Below are 21064 nucleotides of genomic sequence, written 5' to 3'. Positions count from 1 at the left end.
GTGCCTGGAATATTTTGGCAGGAGTGGTGTTAGTATGAGTGAAGTGGGTTAGTGCTTCTCAGAAGTTCTGGATTTGGTATCCTGTTCTTATGCTTCAGGAGAGCAGGCTGGACAAGCTCTAGACCAGCGAGAAATGGCTCAAGGAATTACCTTTAAATGTGCAGAAGATCTGCTCTGTTTCACCGATGTCATTAAGGGGACAGAAGCCCTCCTCTTCATCAGTGGCACTGAAGACCTCAGAAGAGCTTTTATTTTGTTGTCATTTTCCTACTTGAATCCTGAGATAGAAAAGTTCTGTTCAGGTTCAAGGGTCCTGGTTTTACTTCTCTGCTATATGCTCTGCTACTGCAGGATGGAAGATCCTGCTCCTTTTCCAGAGGTATTCTAGCTGGATTTGTTATAGTATTTGTTGTTGTGGTTGGTTTTTAAACAAATTGTAGAGAAAAGAGGGACTTCCAGCTTGGTTCTGTACTCGTGCCTGAGGTGTCTCTGATCTGGTACTGGAGCTTTTCATCAAGAAAACCTGGCCTGTGGTGCTGGACTCTGCTCTGCCTCTGTGTTCTATCTGGCTTTTAACAGAAAGCAGAGGCACTGGCACCATGTGGATCAGCCTGGCTCTGCTTGCCCTTCCCCCTTGCCAACCTGCTATTTCTGTACTAGATTGGAGGAAGCTAAAACTGCTGGATTTTTGCCGGCAGTCAAGGCATTCCTCAAGTTCCTAATCCAGGCTCCAGATGGTTAAGTTGCCCATCCTGACATATAGGAACAATTATGGCAAAAGACGTAAAACCGCACACCAGCCCCTCACGGTGAGACTCCGGGACGCAGAAGTCGTCTGCAGAGAGCCCCGATGAACCGGCACTTCTGGTCACCTGTCCGCGGGCAGGAGGGCAGGGCTGGAACCGGCCGGGCCCCGCCGCAGGGGCTGCCCGGTGCCGGCCATGGCCGAGCCTCCGAGGGTCGCCCCTTGGGAGGAGGTGCCGGCCGTGGGCAAGGGCCACCCGGCGCTGCTCCCCCCGCCGCCGCCCAGCCCGCATCCTCGGACGTGCCGCAGCTCCGGGCTCTGCCTCCGAGAGCCCCCGGGGCTCCCCCGCGCCGGGAAGGGCGGACCCCCGTCCCCGGGAGATGGCTCGGGGGAGGCGCCGGCCGTGCCCGGGCCGGGGGCACCGCCCGGCCACAGGGGCGGGAGGCGGGGAGGGGTCACTGCCCTGGCCGGAGCACGGCCGCCGGGATGCCGTCCGCCGGCGCTGCCCGCGCTTATTGGATGTTCCCTGGATGGAGGATTTCCTCCCCTCCCGGCTGCGGGAGTCATGAAGGCAGGCTCGGCTGCGCTTGAAAGTTTGCCAAGCAGCAGCTAGGTTTAATTTCTTTAAGGATCTGGGGAGAAGGGGGGGGCGGGGGCTGGAGGGGGGACCGTTTCGAAGCATGGGAGACAAGCTGCCGGAGCCTCACGCCAGCCCTTCCCCTGCTGTGGCTGCCAGCTCGGAGGCGGAAGAAATCGAGGTGCTGGACTCCGAGGATGTCCTACCTATGGCCGCAGAGGATGTAAGTTTCCTTTGCTCGGTATCTTCCCCCCTCTCCCCCGGGCCGGGTTAATCGGCTCAAGCTATTCATAGCTGAAGCCCGGGATGGGGACAGGAGTGGAGCCGGTGATCCTGCGGGGCGAGGGAAAGACGCCGTCCCCGCCGCCTTCCCGCCGCCCTACGCGCCCCCCGCCGCTGGGTGTCTGCGGGCTCCAGCAGCCACCGGGCTGGCTCCGTCTCCGGGGCCGCAGCTCCCGGCCCAGGAAGCCCCGGCGGCCCGTACGGGCTCCCTGTTCGCTGGGTGCCCGCGTCCGGCGGGGAGATGCCGGTGGGTTGCGGCTGGCCGGGCAGGGGCAGCGGACTGCTCACAAACGCGACTCTGGAGCCTGGTGAGGGGCTGACGCCTTGGCTTGAGGGGCCGCCAGGGGACAGAGAGCTTCTCCAGAGTCACAGCCACCCGGAGGGTGACAGATGCGAAATGCTCCCGCTCTCGGGAGCTGCCCTCTCTTCCAGTCCCCGAGCAACAAACAGTCGAGCAAGTTTTGTCCTCGGCTTGACAGGGCTGATGGCGTCTCTCCACCCTCCGAGCTCTGATGGCACGTGAGGGTGGGATAACTTGGCACCGGCTCTCTGCTCACCCAGCCCAGAAGGACGCGAAGGGGTCCTGCGCACTCCAAATCTGCTCCTGCTATGCTGAGCGACAGTGCCTGCAGAGCTGAGGCAGTTGTTCTGCAGCTGCCGGACCCGGAGGCAGGAGCTCGCCGTGCACCTGTCTGGGAGGGAGTGAACGTGAGAGATCCTGCATTCCTGGTGCATCTCAGGACTGTTCACAGCTCTCCTTCCCAGCAAACTGGGCTGGGATGAGAACTGCAAAGTGTCTGCTCAGTGTGCAGCGGTAAGTGCAGGGTCTGTTCCTGCCTGCGAGACATAAAGTAGAGATACTAAATGTTTTTCTGAAGCGGGCTCTGGCTCGGGTCTTGCACCAGTATGAAAGGGACGCTTGGGAGCTGAGCCTCCATCAATGGCGCATCCCCTCGGCCCTCTATCTTTTTGACGCTGCTGGAGGAAGCCACCCGGGCATGCTTCGGGACAGAGCCTGCTCTTCACCCCCCAGCCCTTCCTTCTGAATCACCTAGAATTCGGTTGCTGTTGGATTTTCCTCCCAGAGGGTACCGGAGGAAGTGCAGCTGCTTGCTGGAGCTGCATTCCCCAGTCTGTATTCCTGAGCACAGTGCAGTAAGGAGGAAGCATGTGATGCAGTTTGACCTCTGCTACAACACTGCCAGACAGTCCTAAGAGGAGATGACTGACTCAGGGGCGTGTGTAGCTTTGACTTGGAAAGGGTGGCGTTTCAGGAGCTTTCACAGTCCAGGTTTCCAAATCCCAGTACTTGCTGAAATCAGACTGTGACCTTTTCTTCTCTGACAAATTTTTTGCTTGTCTGGATGGTCCTACAAGAAAGATTTCCTGTTGTGATACACGTGGGCCCCTTGGAGTTGTTCCATTCTCTACAAAAACGTATCCATTAGCAATTCAATCCTGCCAGGGGGCCCAGGAGATGCTGAAGTGCTGAGTGCCTGGCAGGATTGGGCTCCTAGGACAGGAGTTGTCCCTGGTGAAGTCTAGATCTAGTCTAGAAGTTCTCATCCCAGTTCCACAGCTTCCTTGGTGCTTGACCTTGAGGTAGGACAGCTTGGGTCAGATCCAGCTCGCAGTGTCTCACCATTATTTGCATTGTTATTTGACTCTGGTACCTTGTTTTCTATAATCAACAAAACTAAAGCCTGCAGCTGCACTGGTTATGGGAAGCTGCTGAGACCTGGCTGTAGATGATGTGACAGAAGCCTGAGGTATCATGTATCATCTGCAAGTCAGAAAAGCAGGAAGTGGTGTAAATGCCCTCCTTCTCCTCCGCCAAGATTTCCTGCTGAAACAAGCAGGCTATAGAGCATCATCTCTGAAAACTTCAACTGGTCTGTGCTACTCTGTGCCCCCTGAGACCAGACTGGGGGTTGATTTTGTGTTGTTATTACATCTGAAAGCCTGATGGAAGCTCTCTGGCTTGGCCAGGAAGAACTGACACAAGGTCAGTTCTTTATGTGTTATTAACCACAAAAATATAACACAGTGGAGGTCTGTCACAGCCTTGACAGTGTGTAACAGCTCAGCTGTGATGTCATTGCAGCTCTCAGAGCAGCATTCCATAAAGCCAGGATTCAGGCAGTCCCAAAGTGTCTGGTTAAAGTGCTGGGCTGATTTATGATGATAAATGGGAGCTTATAAATGGAGAGAGACATGGGGAGGAGGGGAGCTAACAACTTAAGCAATGAAAAGGAATTCAGTGGCCTGATATCCCACTGTCTCTCCAGTCAATTCTGCATTAGATTTGCCTACCATGTAAAAGGAAATGTTCTTCCAGGACTAGGTAAGACTCTTACCAGACTTCTGCTTTGCTAATAGCACTGTGAGGAGATTTGCTTCTAAGAATCTGATGTTTGTTGTTTTACTCAATTTGTTTTTCTCTGGGAAGGGGAGTGAGGCAGAAAAAAGATGTGCTGAACAGCACTTCAGACAATGGAGCTGGAAATGAGCAAATGTTCAAACGTTTCTGGGGATCCTAAGCCAGTGGTTACCCCAGTGCTGCCCCATGGAAGTTGCTGTCTTCTCAACTGGCCCCTAAATCCAGGATACATGAGAGAGAGCCTTAAACAATTCATTAGGAATTTCCTCTGTTCCGTGGGACAGTGAGGCAGCAGTCTGGGTCAGGGAGGTGACTTGACATCAGTCTCTCTACAAAGCATAAATCAGAGCCAGTTGCCAGTTTATTTTTTCTGTTTCCAAGTGACAAGGACTTGTGGAGTGTTCACATGGTTGTGAGCATTGAAGTGGAGCGTCCTCCTATACAGCATTTTTAAGGCAGATCTGATAGAACAAAAGATGTGGGGTAAATCCTTGCAATGGGCTCTCTCCAGCCTTCCACCCTCCCACCTTGCACAAGAGGAATTACCTGTTTTTCAGATGTGGACATGTGAGGTTCAGAGAACTGATGGGTTATCAAAGAGCCTGCAGAAAGCCAGAGTCAGAAGCAGGCATCAGATGGGGCTCTTACAACCCAGCAAGGCAATTGATTGGTCAGTGTTGGGCCACAGGATCTCAGAAAGTGATCTGGAAAAACATTGCTAATTCCTCCCTTCCCTCAATATACACAGAGCTTTCGTGATCCCTCTGAGTAAAAACTCCTTTTTTCCTTGCTTGCCTGCAAATAGACAAAGTGGGAGAAAACAGAATTACCCTGTGAATGTTTCGAGTTCATCCTAATTTGGATTTGTAAATGAAAACTGTTCTCCCTGTGTTTGGTAGATTCCCCTGCCTCCCCCTCTGGAAGGGTAAGGTGATTCTGGGATGAAGAAGGATGTTGGAAATGGCATTAAATCATTTGGTTATTTCTCTGTTAGAATATACTTCTACAGTTTACTGCATGTTAATGTCATTGCTCTGATACCTTCTTTTTATTCTTTTTCCTCCCTTATGCATTGCCTCTCAGCACTGGAAAGCCCTATTTGATCAGGTATGTGAACAACTGATATATTGTCTCTGTCTTGTGAGCAAAGAGCCTAACCTCTGGTTAATTTCCTCTATACTGGCTTTTCCCTGCATTTAAAATACAGCCTAAGAGTAATGTGCTCCATGCTCCCAGTTCCCAGGATGCTGGTATGCTAGTCATAATTATCACAGCTGCTTTGGGCCTTTCTCTCAGTTCCTCTTCAGAGTAGCCAGGGACAGGAGTGAGCCCATCCCTGGCAGCACAGGGGCTGAGCCAAGGTGCTGCAGCAGGTGCTCTGTTTGCTGCCAATTGTGCTGTCCTTGCTTAAAGGATCTTCTACTCTTTCAGGCGGGCAGACTAAGACCTGTAAAACCGGCACTGTGTTCTTTGAAATGGCTCCCCAAGTGCTAAACTGACTTCTGCAGGGTTACATCATCCAGGGAGGACCTGCTGCTTTAGACTTGCAGAGGATTAGCAAAGAATCTGCTTCTGTACCAAAGACTGTGGTAGTGTCAGATAAATGCCTTGGGTCAGATCTGTAGCCAGCTGAAATGAGCACAGCTCTGAAGAGCTTCGAGCTACAGCTGCTGAGATTTTGAGTTGTGGGTTCTAGTTTGTAAATTATGCTTTTAGCTGCTTTCACTGACACATTTGCTTTGTGGTATCCCTTCCATCTGCCAGGTTGAAATGTGTAGCAGCTATAAACACAGGTATTTTTCTAGGGTTGACTTGCTTCTAAACTGCAGCACTCTCTTGATGTCATAGACTTTTATGCTGTTGTGCATGCATGCAAATGTCACCTTTTGTAAGGGAGCTTGCTCTGACGCTGGAATCATCCTGGCAATAAAGTTCGGATGGGATTTCATCCCTGCTTTATGAGGCAATAATCTCGCCCCTGTGTTTGGCTGAACTACAAAGCCAAAAGCTGTGGCGTAGCCTGCGAAAGGATGTCCTTGGTACCCTGGGGGTCCTGTTATCATTCAGCTATTAACTGGGGCTGCTTGTTCTGATGAGTGCTCATTTATACCCGGTTAGACGTGACCAGCTGCTATTCCACGTGTCTGGACTGCAGCACGTTGGCTGTGTTACAGTCAGCCGGCACCTGGGAGCTGGGTATTGTGATTGTTGATCACACCTAAATCGTGTGGTGTGTTTGAATTTGCTGGGGCTCGTAGGGGATGCTGCCGCTGAAAAGGTGGATGCACAATAAATTGCTTGTGGTCTGGGCTGAATGTTTGTTCCAGCCACTTTGAATTCTTCTGTCTCCAACACTGGCCTTAATTTGGAGTCTTATTCTACAAGCATCCTTTGAAGTCACCTGAGTCCTTGTGGGACGGGGCTGTTGGCGGGTAGCTACCTCAGGCTCAAAGAGAGGAATTTGTAGTTTCCCATTGGACTTGCTTGAAGAGTAGATGAGGGGTTTTCCTGCTTTTTTTTTATTTTTAAGGGAAGGGAAAGTTTGACTGTTGGATTTACAGAACATTAGCCCAGTAACAATGGAACGGGCTGCAAAGGCAGACCTTCGATAATTAGCTATGTTTCAATTAGGGCTGCAGCTGAATTTTAAACCTTGTCTGTAAGGCTTTATTTTGAGAGCGAATGCAACCTGTGACAACTATACATAAGTCCTGAATAAATCAATAATGTCCTTGTTGCCTGCGGGCAAAGCTGACGTCTTCCTGGAGCATTATATCAGCAAAGCAATGCAATTAGTCCTGCAGTGAATTGCAAGATGCTGTTTGTCGTGGAACAAGGTTGCTATTCCCAGCAGCAATGTGCTAAGAGGAGAGGGGAGCATTTTGTTTAGCTCTGATTGGCATCCATGTGAAACATGAGGACAGTCTTAATAACTAGAGAATGCCTGTGTGTTGGCACTGGGAACAGTTGCAGCTCTCCCTGGGAGTCAGGACCTGGCTTGGAGGTGTACTTGGAGTGAAAATGGGTGGCCCCGGGTGCATGTGCATTTGTGACTCATGGGGTGGGACTGAGGTTTGAGAGCCATCCTCTCAGCTGAGACACGTGGACCTCTGCACTCATCACCTCCCAGGAGAGCAAGAGAAGGCTCTGGAGAAAGCGTTAGAGCAGTTGGGAATTTACAGGCTGGGAGTCTGCAAGTGCCTTATTGGTGTTATACTCCATCATCCCAGAAAACTGTGAAGGAGAGGTCAGTGCACACACACAGAGCCTTTGAGAGGGGAAAGAAATTATTATTAATGCTTGCTTTTTTTTTTTTTCCCCTCTGAGGAGGTATTTTAAAAATTTTTATTTAAGTTTACTGACAAAAAAAGCGGCAGGTTTCTGTTTAGACATACAAAATTTAAGGGGTTTGGTTTTTTTATTATCCCCTCCCAACTTAAATTAAAAATTCAAAACTTCTTGATGGAAAAATTGCTGCTCAGCCATAAAGCAATGCTTTTTGCTTCGTTATTTTGGGAGAGAGGAGTGACTGACCATGTGTTCTGGAGGAATTTTTTATTTGTTTTGATCCAGCTCTAGTCTGCCACACTGGGAACTATCAGTGACTCAAGCCAAGATCTTCAGCCACTTGCAGATTCTTTTTAAGAAGTAACAGAACTTAAATTTGACAAAAAGTCAGACCCAGAACTGCTTCCTAGGCTTTGAGGTTCAAAGAAGCCCCTCCCTGGACAAAATCCTGACTACACTGAAGCAAGTACCAAAATCCTCCTGGATTTAGTGGGGTCAGCACTTCACCCAGAGCTGGGGAACAGGTAGACTCACAGCTCTTCAGTGCTGCAGCCAGCCAGTTACAGTTCAGCTGCTGCCTCATGCTGTGCTTGCAAGATGTGGTTTTTATTACGAGACCATGGCCCGCGGGCAGCTCTAACTCACTTTTATATGGGAACTTTTATAGGGATTTATACATTTATTTATTGTGCTCATAAACACCCTCCACCCCCACATACACATTAGCTCCGCATCTGCTGCCGTCTGCAGAGCCTGCACCATTGCTGCGTGCTCTGTGCTGTCTCCGTGTAGAATCTGAGCAGAGCAAGCTCTCTCCATCCCTCTGCAATCACCTGGGGTTTTCTTCATTTGTTTTCAGTGGCCAAAGCCCCATTTTTTTGGTTAATTTTCTGGTAAAGTTAAAAATGTGACAATCCCAGGAGCAGCTGCTGACAGTTTCCTGCTTCTCTGTGCTAATAAGATCCGTTAATTGCCTTGCACTCAGACATGAGAACATCTCTTAGTCCTTGCTGAAGCCAAGCTGCCTGATGGTTGGAGACTGACTCTGCAGATGAGTATCCTGAGGGGCTGCTCCTGCGTTGCTATGTCCTCTCTAGGGCTTCAGGTGCGGTTCTTTGTCTCCATGTCCCCAGTGCCCCTGCTTTGGCAGTGACTGCAGCTCATCGGTGTTATCCGGCCCTTGGCTGGGCTGGGTGAAAGGGGCTATCTAGGACGACAGTGTTTGTTCTTGGGATAGACCTGCCTTCTGAAGGTGGCTTTTAACCTTGTTAGATGTCAAGAGCTTGTATCATCTTCTCTGTTTCCCCATCCCCATGGCTGCTGAGATTCTGAGGGTTAATTAGCATTATCAGCGCTCACCATGGAGTTCTCACTTCTTCTTACCCATACCCTGGTTTGTAGTCATGACAACAAACTTGTTTTAAATAGAGACAAAACTCTCCAAAAAGACCCTCCTCACCGGTTCAACACCTTGATCCTATTGCTTGTCAATCCAGGTTGTGTTTTTGTTGCAGCTGCTTTAGAAATCCTAGATTCCTTCCTGAGAATTGTATGTGGGTGTGATGGCAACAGATGAACAGAGTTTATGGGGAATGCAGAGGGATGCCAAGTTACCCAGTCTGTGTAGGCAGCTAATGGAAAACTTGAGCTCAGAAACAAGGCTGTAGAGGTAGATATTCACTTGCCAGGAAGAGTTCAGTTGCTGACACTACCAGCAGTGGGTGCAGCTGAACCTGCTCTGCCATGGTCTCATAAAACATTAAAATATGCTTTAAAATATGCTGACTTTGCAGCTGCCGTAAATCCAGGGCTGGTTCCTGCACGATTGAAATTGCAGAGAGATCCATAAAATTGGGGCAGCTATTATCATGGTTGGTGGTAACCAAGAAAGGGAATTATTTTGAACTTAATGATCTTTTATGTTAACTGTCCCTTTTCTCTGGGTACCCTTTAGCACAGGCAGGCAGAGCTATTTCCCACACTGTAAAAGAAATTCCAGTTTGTTTACTGGGGCACTGTTGAGCTAAACATGACCCTTCACTTTGAAAACTTTCCCTGCCTATTGTTGCTGGCAAACCTCTGCCAGTTGTGGCTGCAAGACCTCTCCAGGCAGGTCTCACTGAGCTGTAGACAGTGGTTTGTGCCTTGAGATTTCACATCTTTCTCTGACAAACAACTTGTGTCTCACCTCTGGTTTGCTGGATCACTGGGAACAGGTGGAGCACAAACTGCAATATAAGGAATAGGAAATGATGGCAGTGATAGTGGCAGTATAGGCAGAAGGGTTGAGCCCAGGGTTGTATTAACCTTCAAGTCCTTGCATGAATTTTGGACTATTTCTGCCTTTTTAGTGTTCATTGGGACATCTGTCCACATTTAAATGGAGTGGTGCTGCAAAGAGGAGGCTATGGGAACTGGGATGAGGAAATAGTCATCGACTTGTTACTTCATCTGCTAAGGTGACTGAGGAGTCTGAGGTGCTGGTGGGAAGACTGTCCATGGTGATAACAGATTAGCATCCAGGCCCTAAACCAGCGTCTGCCTTGTCTGCCATATCAGACGCTTCTGAGAGCATGACAAGAAATGTGTCCCCTTCTCCCCCTCCACCAAGCTGTGCATTGTAAAGGGGAGAGACATTTTAATATCTACAAGGGTCTCTTGGCAATGCACAGAGGGGGTTCTGCATCTGCCCCATGCCTTGAAGTCTAATCTCATTTACAGTTGTCAGCGTGGGCTGCTGGAAGAGATGAAAGGCAGAGGACAAGGAGGGAGAATAGATTAGTCTCGAGCAGAGGGCACTGGGAGTGCATCTGCCTCTGCCCCGGTACCTTCAGGAGGGGCGGCAATAACAGCTGGGCATGTGTCATCTGCTGCTCTTTGAGGCACCCAGCCATGGAGCACACAATTAATATCTCAAGGGGCTGGGCTTTTGTGAGTGATAAAGCCCTGGGATTTAGGCCGGGCTCTCAGGCCTTTTCTCTGAGCAACACCATCACTTTACATTTCTCAAGTGGTGTTGTGGTGGCAGTGAGCTGCTGTCTATGGCCACAATGCTTCCCTTTCTCCTCTCTCCCCAAACTGGGCTGACCTGTGTCATACAGCATTAACCCTTTGACTCCTCCACTTTGGGTTATGGGGTTGGGGAAAAAAAAGAGTCCCTTCAAATTCATTGCCCTGTGGACAGCCTTGAAAGCAAGAAGGGGCTGTTAGGAGCTGTTTCTGCTGGAGATTGGTTTGCTGATGCCCTCTGGATTATCAACTCCTCTCTGCCTTCAGGCAGAGGCTTTTTTGAATACAGCCTGGGAAAGGGGAGGGGAATTTATCCTTCCCTCAGTCAAGGAGGGAAACTGAGGCATTGAGCAGCAAATACATGTCCAAGAGACTATTCCCTCCACAGGATAATGTCTCTTACTACGCCTGGATTAGCCCGTGTCCATCCCCAGTGTTGTTACAGTGGATGGCAATCTCCCAGCACTTCAAGGCTTATACCCAGGTTTGTCTGTTACCCACGATACACTGGAGTGATGGCTCAGCATGAAAAAGCCACATGGAGGTCATTAATGATCTTCCCGCCTCTTGCAAGACAAACAGCAAAAATGCCCCAAGTTCCTTCTTAATCTTCTAATACCTCTGTACACCGAGCACCAGCCAGCCCTTAAGCTGAATGTGTATCTCTCAGATTGTATTTACACCTTCCCTGCAGCGTGAAAGGTTTGTGATCAGCTACCCCATTTCTCCTTTCCCTGGCTATTTGGACACTCCTCTCTCCAATCCCACTGACCTGTACACAGACTGTTGACTCTGACTACTGCAAAAAGTTGGGAGTAGCAGCCATCAGTATGAACCAGATATTGGCAGCATAGCAAACACAGCACTCTTAAGCTTGTGCCAGTAAAAGCAGGCATCTCCTGAAATGTTTCAAGGAGTCATAACAAACACACCAAAAAACACATGGAGGCTGAGTCAGTCTTACACAGCTCATGAGTTACTGGCAGCTTGATGTCTCTAGATTTGTAAAAAGCTTCAGGAGGCTTCCTACTCATTACACAGTTGTGTACCTTCCATGTATGAGCCTAGAAACCTGCATGTTGGAGTGCAGTGTCCAAGAGGGACACTGAGCTATGTCCAGAGCTTTGTGTCTCTGCTGCTTCCCGATCCCAGCTGCAGCGGGGGGCTTTGGAATCTCTGCTCTGCTGTTTCAGCTGAATGTGCGGGATGGGATTTAGGCACATAGATCCTTGCTAATGCATTGTTCTCAAATCCTGTCTTGCACATAGAAAATCACTGAAGCAATAAAAACATTTAAGCCTGCATGTTTAGAAAGAAAGGGGAGAAAAAGCCATAAACACAGAGTGGATTGATGCTGTTTTGCAAATCAGCTGGTGCATTGTGCTCTGTGGCTGTGTGCTGTCATGACAGAGAAGGGGAAGAGATCATCTCGTCTCCAGAGGAACAAGCCAGCTGCTTAGCGAGTGGAAACAGTTTGGAGGTGCTTTTCCACACCATCATCACTTATGCCTGTAACATTTACAGGACTTTTAAAGTTACTCTCTATCAGACCTGGAAAACAAATGTTTCTCCTCTGCAGTAGGAAGTATGATGTTCCCGTTGCTTTCTGGTATTTGCAGTCAGTGCAAAAGTACTGGGGCACATTTGAAAATTAAATGCAGCAGTGGGACTGTTTGAGTTTGACAGCAGCCAAGGGAGCTGTGATCTCCTTCTGCCTCCTCACTAGGTGTTGTACTATATGTTGGTCTGAAATCAGTTTGGTACCAACGCACCATGAGGCAAAGTTGATGGGGTTCAGTTGATGGGCTGTTTTCCTGCACTATTGTACATATAGGCTCCTGATTTCTGAGTGCCCTGGATTTTTGTGTGATTCAAACCTTGTAGTGTTTGCCTGTTCAAGCTGTAGCACTTGGGAGAGTCACTTCTTTCCCTCTCCCAGTCTCATGAGTGGTGGCATCAACCCAGATTTGGCTGCTCAGGGTGACACAGGGAATATTCTGTTCACTAGAGACAATATGTCTTGGTGGAAAATGTAGCAAAAGTCCTGCATGTTTGTGATCCCTCTGAGTCTCACTTGGACCTTGGATTCTTTCAACTTTAAAAGTAAAACCCCACGCTAACAAGACACAGAGAATTTATGTGTTCTTAGTGTCCGTTCCTGTTGCGTAGGAACACCTATCTGCAGTGACCCTGTGTTGTTGGTGAGAAGAGTAACAATGTATGAAACTGATGTTAAACAAACAATATCAATCTTACCCCTAGGAACTGTTCTTCATCATCTTTGATACTTGACATACTTTTTAAGTAGCAAATACTCTGGAGTCTCCCGAGTTGCATGAGGAAAAGATGAATGAGACAGCTGAAGGCAGAGCTGTTTGTGACTATCATCAAAGCTCTGGTCTGATGCACTTCTTCAGGGCAGCGTTCCCTGAGGAAACATCTCTGCCTCAGTGATCCTTCACTAATAGATACCAGTGGTGATGGGGTCCCTGGTTTGTGTGGCATACTTGTTTGTGATGTACAATGGTAGTGGAAGTGTTTGTTGATGACAGCCTGCAGCCAGTGAGATGTAGCCTTGTTTGTCTCTTGGCAGAGAAAGGGTCAATATTATAGAAGGTGAAAAACGGGAAGTGTCACAAAAGCTATTGGAGGACCTGATCCTGAATGCTCTGACTTGGTTTAGCAAAGCACTTGAAAATAAGTGTGCCAATTGTCCTGGATTGTTTATGTGTCTGACATAAGCTGTATGTTTTGCTGGGGTTGGTATCAGAATGGGGTGTTCCCTAAGGAATTTAGAGAGCAAAGTGGGTTTTTAGTTCTTCCCCTTGGCTCTAAGACAGAGCCAGATGCTTGTCTTCCTGCCACTCCTCTCACGTTTACCCTCACGCTGAGAAATAATGGGAATTGGGACTTGAGCATCTTTTCTCACTGCTGGCAGTGGCCTCCATGGAATGATGTTGATTTTTAGCCTTGTCATTTGCACTAGGGAGGAAAATCAAAGTGTTTATTGTGGTTCCTTCTTCCGTTTGAACTGCTGCTTCCTCCCTCAGCTACTCCCTCTTGGTTGCTGATAGAGGAGTTGCTTTTGCACACAGTCCCACTATCACTGGATTTCTATCTCTGGGTTGTTCTTCTCCTTGTCAACAGGGAAGGCACAAACATTTCTCCTTCATGTGTCCTCTGACAATAATATTTGGGTCTTGGAAAATGCTTATTTTTGCATGGATTTGTGCATTTAGGCAGCCATTTTGGGGGAGACTGCTGTGGAGACCATGGGAGATGGTCCTGCTGCTGCTGTCTTTGGTTTCTGAACTGTGCCTGGAGACCATGGCTGGAGGAATAACTTCCTTCCAACCTAAATAAAGTGTCTGAAGAACTTCTATTAATTTGTAAGTTTGCTTTATCACACTTGGACTTGCCAGCCCTGGGAACCATTTGGGCAGGTCTTGTGCATACGTGTTGTGTGCAGGATTTTCCTTTGACGTGTTAAATATTCTGGTGTTGTCTCCTCTAGGGCTTAATGAACCAAAGTCCCGTTCAGCAAGACCAGTGCTCTGGATGGCTTGTCCCAGGGTAGTGATAGCCAAAATTCCTCCCAAAGCATTGTTTTAATGTATCTGAAACAGTGTTTTCCATCTTGATTCCCTCTGTGCTCCATGAGCTGAGAGCTGCCATTGCTGCACTGATTTATGGGATCTTTTAGTGTTGGTACTGTTGGCCAAGAAGAGCCAGAAAGTCATTTGCCAGCTGCTGATTTATGACCCTAGTGAACAGTTCTGAAAAGCACAGTAAGAATTTTCTGGACCTTATGCAGTTCCAGCTGACTGGAAGCTCCAGGTTGTTATTTGACCATGTGGAGTAATAAAACTGTGAAAACTAATTAACTTTTGTGCCTACTGCAAAACAAACAAGATCATGCAAAAAATTGCTCCACACTTGCAAGCAACTGACTTTGTGGGTTTATAAGCCTGTGTTTAATGACCAAGCATGTAGTGCAATGTGTGAAGTATGTTCCACTGACTTTCAAAGCTGAACAGAGTATAACAAGCTTTACCGATCACTGAGGCTCTGAATACCAGCTTGGGATAATGCTCTCGTTCATCCTTATTAATTATGTAGCTGATGTGTGGGTGGAGGTTTGACACAAAGCTGCATTGGATGGTTTCTTGTAGTCTAAACCAGCCTGAATTACGCTGAGCTGCGGTAGTTCATTCAAGGAAAGATGCTCTCTGTAGTGTGAGTGTTGTAGTCTTTCTGAGGTCATTCTGTGCTCACCAGATGTAGCTGAATGAGGTCTTTCCCAGTGGAGACACCAAGGTGTTTTTCTTATGTTAGCAGGCAAAGAGTCAGCCTTGCTCAGGACCTGTCTCCTGGGGTGGGGATGCTCTGTGTGTGCCAGCTGTGATGTTGACATCAGAGCAGAGATGTTTCCGAGTGCCCTGGTATTGTGTTCCTTGCCAGTGGCAAGGCACTTACCAACATTATATAGATGATCCAGCCTCTGTCATCCAACACCAATTCGGAGGGAAGGAATGACTGGCTGCTCTTCTCCCTTACATTACTAAAATAACCCTCCTTTGGTCCCATCACTTCTGCATTACTCAGTAGCCCCTAATACTGGATGTTTAACTCCATGTTGTTAAGAGTCAAAGCTGCTAATTCCTGTTGTCCTTTCATAGGATCTATCAGTTTAGCCAAGATACTTGTCATGATTGCTGATACAGGAGCAGATATTTGGAAATTGAAAGAGAAATCATCCTAAAAACAGGAAAACTGTGATGTGACGAGATTTTAAAAAATTATTTATTCTCTTTCTGATGGATGTGCTCAAGTTGTCATGGTACTCAGTACCAGCCAGCATGGGTCTATCTCAGCTTTAGTTTTCTCTACAAAGCTAAGTATTATTGCAGAGCTATTATTAACCTAAAATAAACGTGCGTGCATACTTGCTGCTATAGAATTGTTTTTCATGCATCAAATCAAGTCCCTGGGGATTTTCACCTCCCTCCCAGATCTGGCAGACAGTGAAAAAGGGAGCTATTCTTAATCTGAAATGTTCTGTGTTTCGAGTCCAGACTATGAAAATGTTTTTCTCATGACAAGTTTCATGGATTATTGCTATAAAGCTACATGTCTATAAAAGAAGCATAAAACTTCCTTCAGGAAGGGCGGAAGTTCTGATTTTGGGGGTTACAGATCTTAGTTCCTTTGAGAAACTGAAAAACAGTGGCAGTCACTGTCCTCATATTAAATAATTTACCAAGAAGGAGGAACAGTTTATCAGAGGAGACAAGCAAAGTCTTGTGTGGTAGAGTGGTATCAAGAGACCCAGTTCCCTTCCAGGGGGAAGATGATGGTCACTGGATTAGGAATCATTTGCCTGACACAGTATTTCTGGCAACAAGAGAGACTAGCATCACTGTCAGAATGGTGCTTACAAACCTTCCATCATCTTCTTGCTGTCACTACAGTTCTGTCATCCCACTGGAGTGCCTGCTCCATCCCCTGAAAGGCTGGCATGTACTGTCCGGAAGAGAAGATGAATTTCTGGTCCAAGTGTACTCCCTGCCCAGAAGAAATGGATATAGAAAAAATGTCTTCCTTTCCCCACTGAATGTGCCTGAGTCCAGTCTGATGGGCTAAAGGGGAGGTCATTCTCCAGAGCATGTCCATTCTTCCATGCTGAGTGTCCTGCACCCAGGGGTGTGGTGATGGGGTAGCATGTTGTTACCACCAAGGTGCAGATGCTGGTCTCAGCAATAAAGACTGAGGCCACTGGCTTCTTTTTGCCCTACAGGGAGGAAGAGGGAGAGAGGCAGAGCAGATCTGACTGCACAGGAAGGCCTGAGTTGGGGAAACTAGAGTGCCCAGTTTTGCAAGGTAGCTTTAGGTCAAGACTTCAGGCCAGGCAGTAGGCAGGATACCTTGCATGCGACAGGAGAAACATTCCTGTGTCAGCACTGAACCGACGCTGGTGGAGCTGCTTCAGTGCAACCCCAGCTCAGCTTTTTTCTGGCTCCCAGTGCTGAAGGGGCTGTTTGTGACAGTCCAGTGCTGGTGGTCTCTGTGCTGGTGCCCCTCGAACTGGGACAGCCCTCACTTGCCCTGCTGCAGCCTTTTTACACAGAGTTACAGCTAATGAAACACAAGGTAAGAGGAGCTCCCTGCAGTTGTATGGGCAGAACTTTTCCTTGCTGAGTAAATTTCCACCCTGGTTTCTACCTGGCAGCACCTGGTAGGCACAGCCCTGGTCTTTGCTGTAAGGGGTGTCTAATGCAGCCCATCAGTCACAGTGTCCTGGCACCTGGTAAGGCTTAAGGGGACAGCCAAGCTCTGAGCTCAGCAGCTCTCCCACGTGGCTGCCCTGAAATGTGCTCCTCTCTTTTCTCCCTGATGGAGCAGAAAAGGGAGGAGCAGCACTTGTCTCCTGGGGCTGGCTGGGTCATTGGTGTTTCTGCCTGGCCTTCCTCTTGCTGGTGTTGCTCACCAGATATGTCTAAACAGCAGCAGAGAGAGACCCAGTGGCTCAGATCTGATTAACCTCTACAACTTTATCCTGTGTCTTAGTTGGATTAGCTGCAGGGGAGTGGTTTTGCTCTTGTTCCTGATTTTTTCTTAAACAGGTACTTACCACACATCTGATGGAAGCAACAAGTTCGAGTAGCAAGACCTGTGAATAAACAAGCAGTATTTGCTTCTTCCCCACTGCTCAACTAAAAGCTCCTACCCTTTCTTCCTAAGATATTGCTGTAGCTGATGCCTGTGAGATGGCTTTGAGCAAGCCCTGCAGGCAGATCTCTTGGGAGGTGTGGGCTTTGCCTAGCAGCCTGAACCCAGAGTCCCTGATTGGTAACTGCAGTTCTGTCACTTTTGGGAAGGATTTCTGTTCAGTAAATGTTCAAAGCAGTATTAACTTTCCATGTTCAGTTTCTTTCATCTTTTGTCTGAGCTTTTTAGTTTCCTTCAGAGCCTAATTCTTCTGCACCTCAGAGTTTTTGCATGTATCACCACAGGGGCTGTGGGTTGTAGGGAATTGGCCTTATTCAGCATTGCAATAACCCTTCCTCTTCCAGGACTTCAAAGCTTGTTCTCCAGTATCAGTTCATTTTGTTTCATAGGTGGGAAAATGGAATAAGGAGATCAGTGATCATATTGAGTTGCGATGGGGAGCTGTCTGCTCAGACCTGAATCCATTTGCTTGTAGGATTGCCCCTCATTCATCAAGGTGTTGTCTACCTGTGTGGTGCCCAACTGAAAAAAGGCGAACCAGTTTACTGGAGTCTTTCCCCCATGTCCATCCTTCTACCTGCAGCACCCAGTTTCCTTTTCAAGAAGCTTAAAATAGAAGCCTTTTTCTTTGTCATATCTGTAATTGGTGCTGGATTGGGCACTGGAGAGGTGATGGAGGGGGTACAGGCTGCTGAGAAGCTCTCTCTTGGATCTGTTTCTAGACAGCTGTGCACAAAGAGTGAATTGTAGGTGTGATATCAGGCCACGGTTCTGTTCCAGGAGGAATAGTAGATGTATCAGCATCACTCTGGCTGCTACAAGATCAAAAGTGCTGTTACATTAAAGCTGGTCATACTGCCTGGCTTGGCAAAAGCCTGACAAAGTGTTACAGGGTTTTAATTGTATATTCAGGTAAACTATCTTCCACAGTGAGGCTCAGGCCTTTGAATTTAGTCCATGTACAATAGCAAGGGGTTTAGTGACTTGGTAAGAAGGTAGCTCCAAGGAATTCCCTCTTTGTACAGGGCTTGAATGTAATTAATTTGTGAACACTGCGTGCAGCACAGTTACAGTCTCAAAACAGAGGGTTCAGTGCTTCTTGGCACCTGGGGTGCCTTTGCAGGGTGCATGGTTGTCAGCCACGGGCTCTGCTGCTGCTCCTAAAGAAAACATGATCATTAAGTTGAGTTATAATGAACATTCGTTTCCTTTTTCAGATTTAATGTATTCATGTATTTTGTGTCCACTGGCCCCTTGGCAGCTCACAGGCTGCATATGTAAATTGGTAGCTGCAGAAGATGACTGATCTGTTAATAGGTGGAATTTGATGCTCATAAAAATGAATGCATTTAATGTTGCATGGCAATGGTTTGCTTGAATTTTTAAGTCTCCTGAGGTTCTCTTACTTGGAATTCTATGGCTCAGACTGTATTTGTTACAAAAAGCAATACAAATGGAGAGCCCTGTGGTTTCTGAGGGTTGGCTGTTCCATTGTCTGTATCACTTCAACCTTTTCTGTATCAAATATTATTCTAAGGAAGCTGTGAAAATGGGAAATGCAGTGATATCTGAAACAAAACACTGCAGTCAAATTCATGGTGTCCATAGAAATAGCTTTCTTTGGAGATCTGCTCAGATATTATTTTTCAGGAAAAGCCAAGTTTTAGTAGATAATTTTTCATTATTAGGCTTTCATTGAAGGATACAGAGGACTAAGAAGATTTGGTGGGTCATTAAAATAAGTACAGATCTGCCACTGTGGGGTTTTAAACACAAAATTAAATCCTGGCCCCTCCAAAGAGGCCTCGCTTGCTTCCTTTGGGCCCCATGCTAATTTCATTGCTGGTTTCAGAAGGGTAAGGACTTCCACTGATTTTAATTTTACAGTGTTTCTTTTAGCATGCAGACATTGAAATATTAAATTTCGTTTGCTGAGGGTTTCATGAAAGGAAGCTACGCACCCCTTCCATGGCAGAGCATTTATGTGATAAATTGCATTTTACAAGCACATGAGGTTGTGATGATCCCTCAGATATTGCAAAGCTACATTCTGAAAACATTGGTGCCTCTTGTTTTTCCCTTTAGCACTGTGAGACAAATACTTCAGCTTTTCATCACTTCCACAAGCCTGGGCTGAAGGGGCAATAGCAAATATGCAGGGAGAATATTGTGATACACACCATAAAATTGTGCCAAGGTGAAAGGAATATCCAGGCTCAAATGATCTCTTCCCCTGAGGCTTTTATGATTTATTTTAATATTTTCTAAGGTGAAGTATTGGATCCAAGCCTTGCTACCACCCAGCATCTTTAATGTCAGGAAAAAATCTTTTACTTGTGTCATCGTTGGCCACTGCTCCTCCAGAAACTGGTGATTTCAGCACAGCAGAGCTTGGCTGTGGAAGGTCTATCACGGCTGTCATAATGTGCTGCTCTGTGGGTACTGCATCCACCTCTTCCTGGTCTGTTCTCAAGGGGTGTGTGCCAGGGTTACACTGAACAGTCTCTCAGTTTTGCAGCCTGAGGAAATGACCGGGGTTTGCTGTGTTTCTGTGAAGGCGATTGAAAGAGCCAGATTTGCTGTGTGGGCAGCAGGAATAGAACCTGGGTGAAGTACCAGTGTGGAGTGGCTGAGAGTGTGGGTGGCACCTCCATGACATTTCTTTCTCTCATTGTGACATTTGAAAAAAACCTCCCCCAGAGGCAAGAAGGGATGCCTGGTTATGATGTCTTGGCTCTGAAGCTGGCTGGTTGTGATTGCAGGGATCTGCAGCCTGCTCTGGGTTGGTAGAAACACATCTTTCAGCTTGCAAAAAACCTGCTGTGTTTCCTTGAAGGATATCACCAAGTATGTAGGCAAACCTAAGCTGCTTTTCTTCTGGAGGCTTGGTCTCCCGAGTAAGGTTCTCGTGAGTCTTTTCTCAAGTCTGTGAATTCAGTGGCAGCTGAAGATATTTGGCAGCTTTGGGTACCAGTCACCCCTTGGGGCTGCAGAAGGCAGTATTGCACTGTGGACAGGTCACTGTAACCACCAGCTCTGTGCCACTGAGCACTGGTGTCACTGAACTCTGGCTGGCGTCAGTTGGGCTGCCTGAACTCACAGCCCTGCACACAGCTCATGAGGCTCACGGGAGAAGGAGTCGTGAGATGTGGAGGGCTGAAAATGACCTCAAGAAATTTCCCACCTTCCCCATCAACCCCCCACCACAGACCAAAGTTATCTAGAATGTCCCTTTTCCTTGGTTTAGGAGGGATTCTCACTTCAGCTTGTCTGAGACCAGGACCACAAGGCCTGGGAAGGGAAGAGTGAATGGAGAAACTACTCATCAGGACCCTCTTCTTCTGGTGACACCAGGTGGCAGTTTCTGAAATAATTTTTACTTTAGCTGCCTCCAAACTCTGTAGAGTTGAGAATTGGAGCAAGCAATGCTGGTCAATTAAAATGGCTATATAATTTTAATTGACATAATAAAGACTATAGTATAATTAATTTTTTCATGCAATAAAATAGGACAGGAATTAATCTCAGCTGAGTAACCAGTCTGTTGTACTTCCTTACTTGCTACAATGAACATTTTTCCATGCAGTGAGATTTTCTAGCAAAGAAATGCTGAGAGAAGAGGGTGATGGCCATGGACTTGCTTTCTAGCTGTCCCAAGCATGGTGATGTGTAGTGCTTCACTGAGGGCTAACCAAAACTAAAAATCCTGTCTGTATATCTCCTGTCCAGCTCCTCTAAGTCACTCAGTGTGATGAGCAGAGCCTGGTTATATCAGTTCTCCATCTGTCCCTTCCTCCGTCATCTTCGCTATCGTTATTTGTTAACGTCTAGCATGAAAGATTGCCTCTTAGCACAGTGCTGATGGGATCTTTCCATGAAGGATTAAGGCTGGAGTGGATTGACAGGAGACAGTATCCGTGCTGTGGGAAGTTTGCCAGTTGTGTGCAAGCTTGGTGCTGGTGCTCTTCCAGTTACTCCAGTTCATATCTGGACATGGACAAGGGTCAGTTGCAGCTCCATGACCTCTGACCAGTACATCAGGCCAGATATGATC

The 21064-nt window shown here is 47.5% G+C and overlaps 1 protein-coding gene across 4 annotated transcripts in view; it reads left to right on the top strand.

Annotated features, from left to right (window-relative positions):
- Positions 1-1407: 1407 nt before the first annotated feature.
- The window catches only part of RHBDL3 (rhomboid like 3), a 73171-nt gene continuing 53514 nt past the window's right edge, over positions 1408-21064 (top strand). For 2 of the 4 annotated variants that reach the window (XM_042032316.1, XM_042032321.1), the window contains exons 1-2: positions 1408-1545; positions 5068-5091. In XM_042032316.1, the coding sequence (XP_041888250.1) occupies positions 1426-1545; positions 5068-5091 (144 nt within the window). In that variant the 5' untranslated portion in view covers positions 1408-1425. Of the gene's footprint in view, positions 1546-2329; positions 2419-5067; positions 5092-21064 lie in introns of those variants that run through there. The other 2 variants (XM_042032319.1, XM_042032317.1) reach the window with 2 other exon arrangements.

This window comes from Corvus kubaryi, unplaced genomic scaffold (assembly GCF_017639235.1).
Source record: "Corvus kubaryi isolate FWS band 111438036 unplaced genomic scaffold, C.kubaryi_AGA036_p1.0 37353, whole genome shotgun sequence".
NCBI classification, from domain to species: Eukaryota; Metazoa; Chordata; class Aves; order Passeriformes; family Corvidae; genus Corvus; species Corvus kubaryi.
Note: the sequence above shows the minus strand (reverse complement) of the source record. Positions and strands in the feature narration are given on the sequence as shown.